Genomic DNA, 15,199 nt, shown 5'->3' with positions numbered 1-15,199 from the left:
ATCCGTGTGGGGAACGCACACGGATTAACCTTCAACTCCGAGGGCGAGGGAGGGTAGCGAGAGGGAGAGAGAGGGCGTGCTCTTCCCGCACCGTTCCGGCCGAACCATGATGTCATCGTCATCACTTCAACTCAGCCGGAGGTTCGTCGCTTGGGTTTGTAACGAAAGACTTCAACGGCGTTCAAGCGAAGCGGAGGTGTCATAGAAGTCGTTGCTTGTCTCGCCTTCGTGTGTGTGCGGGGTTGCGCTGTTCGGTTCGATGCTCACGTGCGCCCACGCAAGACCCAGCTGACTTCCGTCGAAGTACGGGGCCGCCGCCAAGTACGACGTGGCCATTGTGAATCCCATTAGTCGGTGACCTCTCGGTGCTCGGTGTCGGTGTGAATCGAGAGAAGAGGCGCACAGCCAAGGGAAGTGATGCTTATGGTTGCGTTTAATTCCATTACAACGGAAACGAAGTACCCACGCAGCGCCCTTTTTAATGGCGAGGCCATTTGCTTCGATTTGCAAACCTCCGGTGCCTTTCTTACGCTTTTTCCCCCCAAAAGCAAACCCTTTCGGCAGTGAACCTCTATTTACACACCTGCTTTTTGGGCCAACATCCATCGAAAATGGCATGTTTGGAGCCCCAGCGACTGCTTAATGGTAATGGGCCGCCCGAATGAATGGGCCGCGCGAGTCGACTTCCTCACGATGGGTTGCTTTAGATTTTCTGCGTTGTTGTGAGCCTTCCACCCAAAATAGACCCCGTAAGTGGTCGTTCAAAGTGCGAGCTGTGTCCGGGGAGAAAATCTTTCTCCACCGCGCGCTGACCGAGAATCGTAAGGAACCGGGAGGGATCGAAAGGAAACCAGAACGCAGCTTCGAATGCGGTTTGCGTCGTAGAGCCTGAAAGTCGAGTGGAGCGTTAAAGTCCCCCCAAAAAGGCGCAACGCTGCTTTGCTGTGCCCAGAGCGCCGTTAGCTCGCCTAGAGGTCATTGAAAGCAAACGCAGTCTGCCGAGCACGCCATTCCGCAGCAGCATAGCTGCCTCCGTTTCCACACACACACACACGCGCATTTCGGTAGCCCCACCAAGAGGAGCGTGTGGCCACATGCGCGTGGTGAGTGAATGGGCAAACATCAAATTGAAATTCGATTCGATTTCCACCCTCGAAATGCTGCGCGGATCCACCGCATGTGGCGGTACCGCTATGTTTTGGGTTCCTTCAACCGGAGGGGGGGCCGTGGCCCGGTGGAGCAGATGCGTGCGTGCCCATTAGCCCACGGCCCGGCCCGGCCCGAGTGCGTTCACACAGCTCGGGACCTTGCGGCACGGAATGCGGCATATTCGCGGGCAGACCGCTGCCCGCTGCCATACGGCTTTGGGAGAATGTTTATTTCATTCGTAGCTTCTGCTCGGTGCGTGAAATTATTCCGAAAGGTTTATTGCACTCCCGTGACGGTCACCGAAACACACGCGAGCTATGCGCGAGGCACCGGAGTTTTTTGAAGGAAGCGTCTCAATCGCAGAGCAGTCGATTGACAGCCGCTCGGAAGAGGTAAACAATTTACTCATCTCGTATCGGTGAAGGGAGCGCAAACACACACACACACACACACACATCCCTTTACGCTCTTCGGATTGAAATGAGGACACCCAGAACCGCAACCGAGAGAGAGAGATCATCGAATCAATTCGATGCATCTCTCGGAGCGATCAAATCGATCGCCATCGCGACATCGGCAAGCGTGTGGCGACCACGACGACGGCGAGGATGACGACGACGACGATTGAATTCGCGGTTAATTATTGTTTCTCTCCGCTTCGGCCACCCGAAAGGGGAACGGGTTCGTGCCTTAGGGTGGTTGAAGTCTTTCGATCGAAACGCGCCGCGGCGCGCGCCCGGCAAAAACGGGGCACCGTCGAAAAATGGGTCAGCCTCGAATTAACCGATGTGGGGCTCTCCCAGGGGGCACGGGGTGGGGGGAATCCTATGCTTTTGTCTATAATCCGACCGATCATCGGCCGGCCGGCGGTCACGAGCCCTCCTCGTGGCCGTTGCGAAAGGCCACACAAATCAACGAAACGAACGAACGGCCCGGTGCGATCGACGGAGCGATTATCGACGATGCGGAACGGCCACAGTCAAGCCAGCGAGCGAGAAGACGCGTCCGTCCAGAGCACAGGGTTTGCCCGAGGGTTATGGCCCAGGTGGCCCAGTTTTCGGGGGGCCTGACCCGATCACCGTTTGGTGAGTGTGTTGTAAATTGATAAACTGATGGTTTCGGTTCCCGGTTGCGGCAGGAAGTGTGATCCACATCGCGCTGGCCATCGCGGCACCCGGGGGCCACCGAAACCACTAATTTGGCTCTCCGCCTCCATCGTCGGGATCGTCAGATGCGAAATTAGCTGAAAATGGCTCAAACCTCTGGCATCCGGTGACGGCTCTGGCAGGCGAATTGGCCTTTGATCGGGCCACCTTCAGGACTCAAAGTTGGCATGGCCGTTTTGGTATGTAAACCTTTTTTTTAATTGATAATGATATCGAGCGCACGATGAGAAAGCGAACCGATAATTCGGTTTGCGTTGCGGGTCAACCCGTAATTGGGTGTACTAAGGTGTTCATTAGGTTTTGCGGGTCGATAAGAACGGCTCATGTTTGTGATTTGCAGCACACTTTATTATTCAGTATGGTCTCCCTGAACATCAATACACTTATTTCAACGAGACTCCAACTTAAGAATTCCATTTCTGAAGTGAAAAACTGGAATACCTTCAAAATACGTCTTCAAATTTGATGAAAAACGCTTTCCATGCCTGATTTTTTTAAGGTCTGGAAACAGATGGAAGTCGCTAGGGCCGAATATTGTAAATTCGTTGGATGCTCCAACCATTCGAAGTTTAATTCATGGATTTTTTTGGCATTTTCAAAATGCTCCTCAAAAGGATCAAGGGTCTAAAAGGCTACAATAATATTAAGAATTTATTGTTCACAAACTTAATTCCTTTCGCATCCCAAAAAACTTATGCTAACAATTCAATTCCAGATCCGAAGAACCAGGTTCACACCACTCTTTAGCCACTTGTTTTGATTCAGGATCATATTGATAGACCCAAGTCTCATCCACAGTGATGATTCAATGCACAAAATCCACTTTATCCTTTCGAAAAAGCTCTAAATGTTGCCGAGAAACTTGCATTCGAATGCGTTTTTGTTCCATTTTTAACGAATGCGGCACCCATTTTGCAAATAACTACCTGAATCCCAATACTTCAATAAAAATATTGGTTATACTGCCCAATGAGATGGCTAGGCCTTATACTAAATCTCTTTAAGTCATTCAACGATTTTCCAATACGATATTCTGTATTTTTCCTACGATTTCAGACGCTATGTCTGTTTTTTACGTTTTTGACATGGATCGTCTTGAAGTACGCTAGTAAGAACACGTTTAAACTCAGAAACGCACTTTTTAACCCCCTCATGGAAGGCGAAGAGTCCTTATAGATTTTCAAGATTCGTTCATAAATTTCCTTTGCTTTTAAACCTTCCTAAAATAATAATTCGATCACTGCACGATACTTGATTTTTTCTGTTGTAAAAAATACTGTGACTCGTCGATACTAAATGGCTTGTACAAAAAATTAAGCGGCGAAATGAAACTTCACATACGCTCATATGAAGAGTGTACCAATATAACAAAAAAAAGGTTCGTAACAGCGCCCTCTGGGAACTTATGAACTCTTGGAACTAGTATCATGATTATTGAGGAGAAAATAGAACGAAAAGATCACTCAATTCCGGAGTCCGGTCTCATCTGTCGCGAAATGCTTTGAAGCACCCGGTCCGGCACCCTGCTCGTTGGCAAATAAATCCCCCTTATCGCCTGCCTGTCGCCCGCTTCGAATTCTTCCGTTCTAACGGAACGGCACGCGAGATATCAATTAATTACGCCGGCGGTGCATGTTTCGTCACAACATTCCTGGCCTATCGCGACACCGGTTTTATGCTAATGCCTTCTGCCGTTCGATACGCTCTTCCGGCTCGGAGTAACGGTGCGAACGACGCGACGAAGCAGAGCAACCTGGGCGTGCGGCTTGCCGGGACATTCCTGGTTCTGGGTACGTTCAATTAAAAGCAATCCGGTGTCGCGTGCGTGTGCGCTGGGTTGCCCTTAATTGCCGAGCCCTGCAAATAACGTTTCCTAATTAAATCAGAATTAGAATCGCGAACGAGACGCACACTGGTTAGCATAATTATAGGACTACAGGCCCAGAGCTCGGTTCGGTGGTGAGGTTTATGATTTTATGAATGATTCTCGCAGCACCGAACGGTTCTTCGGGGGCTGCTGTGCGGAACAGTTAGGAACTCCCTTTTCCGGGCATCGCAATGCGCTACGCCGATCGCAATCTCGGGCGCCCCGGGAACTACCCGGGAACGTTTCGTTCCGTGGCTTTTTTCGAGTTTTCATTATTTGCCTATTTTGTAACGCCACCACCCCAAGAGCCCAGCATCGGCATTCGTGGTGTGTTCCACCGTTTATTGCATCGAAATTGGCCGATTGCCGGGCCAGGCGCGCGCGTTGCCAAAGAACCTCCAAACGAGGGAGGTTTCTTTTTTTCTTCTTCTGAGACCTCCTTCTTGCTCTATTCAACTGCAATTAACATACAATCGCCAGTGTGCCAGAGTGATGCTGGAGATTCGTTGGCCTTCTTTCTCTCTCTCTCTCGCGGGCGCGGTTGCTTCCTCTCATTCGCTCGTTCCCTGCGTGGCGTATCATCTCCGCGAGGCGATCATAATTTGTGACCCACGATAAGACGACCGTCGGTTCGTCGGTTGTTTTTCCCCCCCCGGCTGGCGAGACCCTTTCGGGGTGATTATTTTCAGCCGTGGCCAGGCGACGGTAGCAAAGTACTCTGTTCAAATAGCGAGCGCGCGCCCAAGCGCTCTGTCCCAATTATGTTGCCCGCCCGTTCGCAACAAAGGCACCCACCAGCCCAGCAGCTAACGGATTTAATTGGCCGGCCAGCAGCACCACCGCGGATTCCCATGTGCCGCGGAATGTGCGACGAAAATCCGTGCGATCGCGGCAAACTGTAATTGGTGCGATCGGCTCCCGCGGGATCCCGGGGGTTTTCGGGAAGCAGCATAATTAGTGTGCTCCCTTTTTGCGGGTCCGGTCCGGCAACGGCCGGCCGGTGCTGTTATTTCGGTTTTCGTAAAGTCATGAGCGGGCCGCGTCGGTGACCCACTTTCTGGCACGACCGATCCACGATGACCTTTCGCCGAAAGGGCGTACCGTGTAAGCGGGCGTGCGTCAGGTTAATATGCTGTGACGGAACGACCCGAAGCGCCCTGCCCGTGGCGCGGGTGATGGTTGATTTGCGGGTTATGATACTGAGGTGAGTTTGATGTCGCCGCTGTGAGGTGTCTGCTGCCATTACTAAATGGGACCGCTTGGTGCTGGGACACGCATATCGATCGCTCTTTATGTAACCCGGCCCACGATCCCTCTCTGTAATGGGTCGGCCACAAGGTCGTGCGTGTGGAGAGAAACAGACAGAAAAACATAGAGTGAGAGAAACAGATTCATGGTAGATTTTGGGCGAGATTGGGTCGGTGTCAGAGGACAATAATCCTGCTTCATATGCCTACTACAGGGTGGTCAAATAAGCGTTCTCTTTTTGAACTACCCATTATTTGACATTTAAAAAGTCAAACTTGATTCTGGAAACTGTAGACATTTAGTAAACACTTAGAAAATTGCAAAATTGGTCGATATACGCTTGAAGAAAGCTGGAAAATATTAAGAATTTTCAAAGTGATAGGTCTTAAATGGAACGGTACGATGTTTGAAAAGCTCACTGTATTTAAATTCATTTTCAACTCGCTGGATATGGTAATAAGCAGAATTGTCGTTTTTGAGGTTCACACGTCCTGCAAGAGAAGGAAGCGTCGAAGGTGTAAGCTACCGAGCAATGTTGGCAGATTGGTTCTTTGACGAAATTGAAGCTCAGAACTTAGCCGACATTTGGTTTCAACACGTGCCATATAGCGACAGCCACGATCAGTTATTTGCGCCGCATCTTCGGACAGCAATCAGCAGCAATGGTATTGTGACTTGGCCTCCAAGAAGTTGCGATTTGACACCATTGAACCATTGGAACACCATTATTATCTTTAGTGTGCGGTGAAAGATTAATGTTACGCAAACAAACCAGAAACTATTGACGAACTCAAGAGCGAAATTGGAATTGCTTTTGCCGTAGTAGGACTACATACAATAGAAAATGTACTGAAACATTGGGTCGACTAGTGCGAAGCCAGTCGTGGTGGACATTATTATTTTATTATCTTACAAAAATTATTTTCCACAAATAAATGTAATTAATGAACCTTTCGAGTAAATGTTCAAACATCGAAAAATATTAAGCCGGTTTTGTTTTATAACCAAATGAAAAAGAGAACACTTGCTGGATCACCCTGTAGATTTTGGGCTGGAAATTGGCTCACCCACCAACCGGTCGGTGTCAGAGGACAGTAATCCCGCCTCATTTGCTTACTACAAAATGCGAGGTGTTAAGGCGAGCAAATGGACCCGGGGAGCCAATTGTTGGCGCATTGTCGCTCCGTTCCGAAAATGGAAACTTGAAATTAGGCGTCGTGTGTGTGAGTTTCACGGCACAGTCGCACATGTTTGCGAATAAAGTTGATTATCACGAATGATTAATGAATTTTTATTCCGTTTTCGGCCGGTGTCGGTGCGATGAGATCAGCAATTATGTCATCACCCCCAGCATCATCGTCATCATTGACGTTGAGGCCGTTAGAGGAAACACCGTTGGTTTTTGCGCACAGACGACACACGGATGTGCTCGGATGTGCTCACCTCATCGACTGATTAGCGACACACAGGAAGACACGTGAATTAATAACGAATCTCTGTGTGTGTGCAGCGAAAGCAATGAAAAAGCGGCAACGAACGGTGCTTATAAAAATGCCACTCACGCCTTGGCTGTTTAGTGGCACCAGAAGCAGCTCGTTCCTGTGGAGCTGGAAGTTCCTTCTCCCTGGCTGGCCGGCCACTGGAAGAATGCTAATTGTAGAACCGGCCCTGGCCACCGGCGGCGGTCTCTACGCGCATTAAATCAACCATCGGACGATCGATTAATGCGGGTCGTACGGGGTGGTACTGTTATGTTGGCGAAAGTACCGACCAGCCGGCCCCCGTGGCGGCCGACTGGGCCGGTTTCCGGAAACGACCAACAACAAGATGGCCCCAGTGTGGTGTGGTGCGCGGGGAAAGACCTCATAATTATGCAGCTTCGGACGACGACGACGCCGGCCCGTGGCCGGGCCGTGGCTTCGATTCGCCGGGTTCGAATCGCATCGATCCATCAGGGCCGTCCGTCACGCGGTGATGTCATAAATCTTCGTCAGCAAAACAACACACGCCACGCCACGGCCGGCGTGTGTTCCGCCTTTCGGCTGCATCACGATCGCGGTTCGATCGCGCGATCCTATCAAGCCGGATCGGTGGTCTCTTCATGTGATGACTGATTTATTGGACTTCCTGGTACTTCATTCCGTTTGAAAAGAATTAAAAACTTAGCTCCCAAAGGGGGCCGCAGCCATTTTGTTTTTATCCTAGATGGCACAGCCAATAAAGTGAGCCTTGTCCGCAGCAGCGGTCGATCGCTTTGTCGTGCCAAGATCACCGCAAACAGCCTCATCAGCGGTCTGTCAGTCGCGGACCTTTCGGTCGGTTTGTCCCACAAACCGGAGACAATTAATGGCGCACCGACTCCTGGGACTGTCAACTGGGCGCGCGCGCGCGCTCCCCCTCGAGGGAACGATTATCTCAACGCCCGTGGCAAGATCACATCATAATTATTTTTAAAATTGACATTGAATAGCCCACTCGCCATGAAGGCTCCGGGTCCGGAGCTGTGATGATGATCGGAACCGCTTAATTGGGCCCCGACTTTTCGCACGGCAATTTGGGGCAGCGTTTGTGTGTTGACCCCCCCGAGAGGATTTCTTCCTCTTCTTCCGAAAAGGCTTGGTAAAAGATGGGCCAAATCTCAGCTAGCTCGCTCGGAATGCAAACAACGGCGAAACAACGAGCCAATAATTGCAAGCAGCTTACGGGCCGACCCGGGGCACACAATTGATCTTTAACCGCGTAATTGAAGAAGTGTCTTGAAGTGTGGCATCCGATGCGGTAAGAGAGCCGCGGACCGGAGCGGACCTTTGCCGGAGCGTGTTGGGTAATCGGTGATCGGTCGGTCGTGTGGTTCTTTTGGGGCTTTGTAGGCTCTTTTGTGGCATTTTGTTTTCGTTCGCGTGTTGAATAATGTTGAACACGGTTGGAGTGTTTTCTCTATTGTGTAGGCCAGGTGAGTGAGGCCATTTTGTTCATCCTTGAACAGTGGTCGCCATTTAAACCAATTACCTGCAAATTGAACACTTCGACCGACAGCTCATTCTGACCAATATTTATAGAATTCTCTCTAAATGCTTATCCGTAATTTTTAGCGACCTCTTGATTGATCTGTTGTTCGCCCCTTCCCACTGACGGAACAGGTTCCAGAGGGACAATCGATGCGCGCTACAAAACAAGTTGTACTTCCGAAGCATCCGCCTTATGCAACGGAACTGGTCGTCTGGACGTCTCATTTCTACTTCTCCGGTGTGCCGTACGTACGTGAAGTAATTTTCGGTTGGCAGGCCCGTGGAAAATGCCACGTGTGTGGGGGAGGGTGGTCTTTGGGAGGGACCCCGACAGCCGCACAAGCACCAGCGCGCCAGTGAAAAGCCTCCGTTCCAGCCATTAACTCCTTTCACTTTCACGCATTACTAACTCCACTCGCGCTCGTCCTTACGTAGGTGTGGTGTGTACCTTCTCTTCGGACCCTGCCGTGTGTCTGCAAAATCCATGCATTTATGGAAATTCAACCCGCCCCGGCACGGGTTGCTGATCTTAGACAGTTTTGCGACCCACTCACAGCCAGGGGGTGTTAATTAGTTTGCCATTATGAGGGGTCCGGGGTTGCAGATCGGGTTGATCAAATGTCTCCCTGCAACGAGCTATAGTACTAGGCTGTTCAATAAGTTCTTTGCCTCGATAAGGAAAACACATTTTTTATGGTTGAAAATACACTTAATTATTCAACATGGCCTTCCTGAACATCAGTACACATGTTCCAAGGAGACTCCAATTTATAAATTCTGAAGTGATAAACTGAAAGGGCTTCAAAATACGTTTCCGAAGCTGTTATGACGTCATCAGTGTATGAAAATCACTAACCCCGCATGCATTTTTTTGGGTCTGAAAACAGATGGAAGTCGCTAGGAGCCAAATCCGGTTGAATATGGTAGATACTCCGAACTTTAACTTTAATTCATGGATCTTTGCCATTTTCAAATTGCTCTTTTGACAAGTGTATTTTCCTGATGAAAGAGGATGTTTTTTTTCTGCAAACCATGTCTCCTTTCACGAATTTTCTCTTTCTGTTGGTCTGAAAAGTTACAACAGTAATAGCAATTTACTGTTTTATCAGTTTGCAAAGAATCCGCTAACAACATTACATTTGCATTCCAAAAAACTAATGTCAACACCTTTTTGGGCGTTTTCTGGACTCAAACTCGTTTTGAACCCAAAGAACCAGATTCACACGACTCTTAAGAATATTATTTTGATTCAAGATCATAGTGATAGACCCAAGTCTCATCCACAGTGATGATTTAATGCACAAAATCCAATATATCCTTTCGAAAAAGCTCAAAATGTTGCCGAGAATCTTGCATTCGAATGCGGCGAAGAGTCCTAATAGCTTTCATTATTCGTTCATAATTTTCCTGTGCTTTTAAACCTTCCAAAAATAAAAATTCAATCACTGCGCGATACTTGATTTTTTCCATTGTAAAAAATACAGTGACATGTCGATAATAAATGCCTTTAACAAAAAATGAAGCGGCCGATTGAAATGAAACTTCACATACGTTCATATGAAGAGTGTACCAATATAACGAAAAAAAAAGGCTCGTAGCAGCGCCCTTCGCTACCGAGGCAAAGAACTTATTGAACACCCTAGTAGACCCTACGGGTCGCTCCGTGGCTAACCGGAGGGCTCCGTCCGCCGCCCGTGCTTAGTGTCGGCCGTCGACGTCAAAGTCTGTGCCTTGTGGAGCATGATCGATGTTTATTATTCATGGCTTTCCGCCGAACCATGAGGGCGGTGTCTGGCCCGCCGCGAGCTAATTTTCATACGCCACGCAACACGAGCCGCCAAATCCTTTCGCCGCGGCACGGCACGGCAGCTCGTTAGCCCGCGGCATGTCGACCACTATCGTCGTGTCGTGCCGTGTTTTTAGGTAACTGGAGGCCAGCGCCCATGCGACTTACCAGATCACGAAAGAGACCCCTGAACCAGCACGAAATGGCGGCCACGGCGGCTGTGTCTCGAGGGTTTGTGGCGGCCTTTCGCAAAGGAGACCACGAATAGCGAGATCAGCTCCACTGACCAGAACCCGAGAAAGGATCGGCGATCGGTAGACGGGGTAGAACCTTACATCAGCGACGTGTTGCGCGGTGCTGTATCGATCCTTGGCCCGCTCGAGCTGCGGCTGCAGATTTTCCCCCCCAAAGATTTATGGGCAACTTCTTGGGCGATTGGTTCGACGATAAAGACCGAAGCCGAAGGATGGCAGCGGAAATCGTTTCCAATAATTTCACGCACCGTTGCGCATCACCTGGGGTAATGCACCATTTTATGCGCTCGATAATGCTATACGGCCGACGACTATTTGTTTGCCTCGCGCGCGCGCGGTCGATGCTTTATGAGTTTCGTTATCATAATGATGCGGCAGGACGGCGCTAGATAATAGATATTCATCCACACCGGGCCGGGCCACTCACCTACATTCACTTCCTCCTGGCGAGCAATTGGCGTGGGCTCACCGTCATCCGGTCCGACGCCTGCGTTCGGAAGATGCGAAATGTCTTCGCTTCGAGCAACCGCTGCTTTGTGTTGCGAACTGTTGCGTGTTACGTCAGCCCGGCATTCACGCACGTCTTCACGATGTGCGCGGCCTGGCCCGGGTGAAAGCACCGGGCGGCCGAACCGCTCGTGCCGAACGCATCTGGTGAGAAATCGGAAGCGCAATGGAAAACCCATCTCCGATCCCGCATCCAGCATCTGCCCATTTTCCGTGGCATTAGCGTTACCGGCGTGTCGGAAAATGGCGTACGGCGCTCTCTGCTTCCTGCTTCCTCATTTCCGAATGCCCGCGGCTTATGGGTGGTGCGCCAGCCAGCCAGCTAGCCAATCGAACCGGTTCCGTTCCGGAGCCGCGTAGTACACACGGAGTATCGTTTCCGGTCCGCCTTTTGGAGGCCCGTACTTTTACGGTACCCACCACCACACGGACACGGAGCCGGATTGTGGAATGTGGCGGCAAAATCCTGAAATCATCGCCACCGCAGGAAGCGAAAAGAAAATTAACAAAATACAAAACAAACGCACGCACGGTGATGGTAAAATTATCGATGATCTCATCGGTCAACAGGGCACACCGAAGGGGGGCGGGCGATCAAGTGGCAAACAAGTTTCCGGTGCGCCATTCGGGTTGCGACACGGCGACCTGTTTTGTAAGCGACGGCGACGAGTTGCCGGCGGAAGTTTTTTTTTCTATTGAGAAAGATGCGAAATTTCTCCTGCATTTCAATAAGCGGTGACATATTTGTGTTTACAGTCAATGGGTTGGGTGTCGAACAGACTGGGCCGGTTTTGCGTCGCGCCTTATGCTGAGGTTAAACGCCTGTTGTAAGCGAACATACTCCTTTAATTTATTCAGCTACATATCGAGTATACAAGGTGTTCCATCACTATCCATACTATTTAAATGTCAAATAACTCCGCTATTTGTAAGTCGTTTTTGGCAAATGAACAAGATTTATTTGGGATATAGAATGTCGTTTATTCATCATCCAGAATACAATATCGATCAAACGACCGCCTCCATTAGACACACAAAAAGCGGCCTTTTTGGGGCATTTTTCATTGTATTTGACAACATTTCGTTAATAGACAATAATATCATAATAAAAATAGCAGCGACTTCCGCTGTGATGTTAGCTTTCAGTTCTTCAATGTTCTTCGGTTGGCTGGCATAAACCTTATTCTTCGAATAGCCCCACAGAAAAAAAGTCGGAAAAAATTCGGCATTAATAAGCACGAACAGTTTTCACAATTTTCACAGTTGAACGATTATTTGGGCTTACAAAATCGACTTACAAATAGCGGAGTTTTTTAACATTTAAATAGTTGGAACGTGATGGAACACTCTGTAGAAAGAAGGGTTCATCGTCTCGATTAATGTTGAAATCATCAAAGTATTTTCAAATTTTTTAGGCAAAATGGGCGATTTAAGATTTATACTATTCGCATACTTTAAACTTCTCCATCTTCTAGTGTTTCTGGGGGGGCCACACGAAGCGTGAAAAATCAATTTGACATTAATCTATAATGTGTCCAATCTTTTGCGCTTTTGTCAAATCGCGGAATGAGTCCGCGGAACGATTTGACATTACAGATTAATGTCAAATAGATTTTTTACGCTTCGTGTGGGCCCCGCTTTTCACTTCATTAGAGTCACGTTATGCTGAGCGAAACATACGGATTGAAACTAAAAATATGAATTGGAAAGTGGCTTAAGCATTGCCTCAATGTTTATAGTTTTTTTGCAAATCGATCGGTCGTCTTTCAAAGACCCACAATTTTTGTTTCTTTTTCTGTGCTTTCAACATCTCGGTTTTTGTTCCGTCCCGGGCGAAACCAGGCCATTCGGCTCGTTTTCGGATAGTTTGCTAGTTTACCAACAAAAACTAGTTCGACCTGGTGGTTCGATTTCGAAAGCCTGAAAAAGGCGTAAATTAACCTTAAACGAAACTCGGGCGCCAGATCGATGTCACCCGATCGGCGATCGTTATGCTGCGCGGAGTTTTGTCGGCTGCTGCCCGGCCGTTATCATCCCGATCTCGGCCATCGGTGCGCGCCTGATCTCTCTGAAGGCGCGCCGTTCGCTGCCGATCGATGATTGGCAGCTACTTTCGCCCCAAGCTTTTCCCAATTTTCTCGAAACCGATTTCAATTTAAAGCCCCCCAGCATCAGATTTAATCTTTCTCTCTCTCTTTCTCTCGCTTGCAGATCCATCAATGTAATCAAAATGGAGCTTCCCGCGATCGTTGGCACCATCGTATGCGTTTTGGTAAGTTCCGGGTTTCAGCGCGGCCGGAAACAGCGCTTTCGGAGCGACCGCCAAAGTGCCGTTGGCCCATATTTTGAAACTCATCTCAAACGAAGAAGACCCACCGAGAAGGAGATTGTCACGGCAAGGGTTCCAACCGCCTCACCGTAAGCGTAGCTTTAATTTCCTGTTGCGTGTCGGCCGGGCGCTGAACGTCAAATTAATGTGCGGTGGCCAACGTAGCGTTTGCCACCGTTCCTCCGTTCGCAACACACGCAAAAGACACCGGCTGGTCGGGACGACGTCAGTCTGGTCTGACGGGCGCACGTTTGACGGCGCTCCAATCAGCGGGCAACTCCGGGTCTGAGTCTGGGGCGAGCTTTTGCATCGATGATGATAATGATCAGTCGCTGGCGTAGCGAAGCGAAGATCGTTTGCGGAACAAGTCCCGACTCCCGGGTGCCGTCGCCCAGTTGGAACACTGATTGGAAAGCTAGTTGGTGGTCGTTTCGGTCCCAACTACCTGACGGACCTGGTGGTGATCGCGTGATCGCTCCACGCCGAACTGATGAGCCTCCGGAAGACGAGCGTCGATCGAGCGGTAATTTTGCTTCTTCGTCTTCTGTCACCTGTCAGAAGCCGGTCCCTTGACGGGGCTGGGATAAACGACGCATTCCTGCGCCGCGCCCCGAGAGGGCTTCGAGTTAGAGGCTAGGCCCACACGATATGTAAATACGCCACCTTCCCGTGGGTATCAACCTTGCAAGGGCAAGGTTAGGACCGTGTTCGGGTTCGAGAGCTTCTCGGAGCCTGGGATTCGGTTCACCGCTCGGGGAGTCCGGAGATCTGATCTGCAAGCCCAAATCTGGGGCCCCAAACGATTACGGTGCAAAACTCAACCGCCGCTTGGTTCGCTCGGAAGAATTTGGCGGCGTCCGCGGCTTGGATGGTCGTAACCTGTCCGTAAGTAGGGCACGGCGGTGGTGGTGTTAATGGCCGCCGCCGTCGATCGACCGAAGGCCGCTAATCTTTCATCGTTGCCCATTCGCGGATCGTTCTCGAGAGCAATGCCTCTGTTTGACAGGCCCGCCGTGTGGCAGATGCTTATCAGGGTCGGACCGAATTCCGCGGGGCGAATTCTTGGTCTTGACGTTCGGCTGACGTCGACCTCTAGTCCGAGATAGGCCCCTGGGAATGTGTGTTGATGAAGTCATCCTTATGAAGGCTCTCGGGACGTCTAAATTAAAACCACGTTCTCCGGAGTCAGAGTCGGAGTCGGAGTCTTCTGAGTCCTCGCCGGGGGGGTCTCGCTCTATCAAAACACACCTAATGATAGTGCTTGGTGGTCATCTGTGAGCTGACACGGGACAGCCGAGCATGCTCACCTGTCGGTGCGCGAAATAATTGTATGCGCATCGCGTGTGGGTCCGCCGTGTGTAATGACTCCCAGCGAAAACCTGGAGAGCCTACGGAGGGCATCGGAGATCCAAGAAGCAGAAGAACGTGAGATGGGCCGCGACACTTTGTAGCACCGACCGGGGTGGGGAAGGAACCCAGGCACGGGAGTGCGTGCCTAGTTGCGGGCGCGGATGCAAATTGGTTACATTGTTACAGCGTTACGTAAGCGAACAGCTGGCGTCCGGCCGACTCTTTCTGCTCGCTACCGTGAGCTGGACTCGCCCAACCCAGCTGTCCATTGTAGCCTCTGCCCGAATTGGTCTCTCCGGCGAGCCACAGAACCCAACGGCATTCTTCGCGCGAAGGGCCAGCACCCGGCCATTGTTGTCCATCTTCGTCAGGTTGTGAAATGTTGCTGCGTCACGCGCGTGTTCATTATTCTAACTGTTATTCTTCGTTCGGCGGAGTCCCTTGCCCCATTTCACGCGGATTAAGGATCCCGAGCTCCCCCCCGAGTGCAATTACGCCACGTTCGTGGCGTAACTCCTACAGACTGCGACCTTCA

The 15,199-nt window shown here is 50.2% G+C and overlaps 1 protein-coding gene across 3 annotated transcripts in view; it reads left to right on the top strand.

Annotated features, from left to right (window-relative positions):
• The window catches only part of LOC128269316 (uncharacterized), a 39,086-nt gene that overhangs the window by 2,918 nt on the left and 20,969 nt on the right, over positions 1 to 15,199 (top strand). For all 3 annotated transcript variants that reach the window (XM_053006751.1, XM_053006752.1, XM_053006754.1), the window contains exon 3: positions 13,197 to 13,257. In XM_053006751.1, coding sequence (XP_052862711.1) covers positions 13,216 to 13,257 — 42 coding nt within the window. In that variant the 5' untranslated portion in view covers positions 13,197 to 13,215. The remainder of the gene's footprint in view (positions 1 to 13,196; positions 13,258 to 15,199) is intronic.

This window comes from Anopheles cruzii, chromosome 2 (assembly GCF_943734635.1).
Source record: "Anopheles cruzii chromosome 2, idAnoCruzAS_RS32_06, whole genome shotgun sequence".
NCBI classification, from domain to species: Eukaryota; Metazoa; Arthropoda; class Insecta; order Diptera; family Culicidae; genus Anopheles; species Anopheles cruzii.
This window is presented reverse-complemented; position numbering and strand designations above follow the sequence as displayed.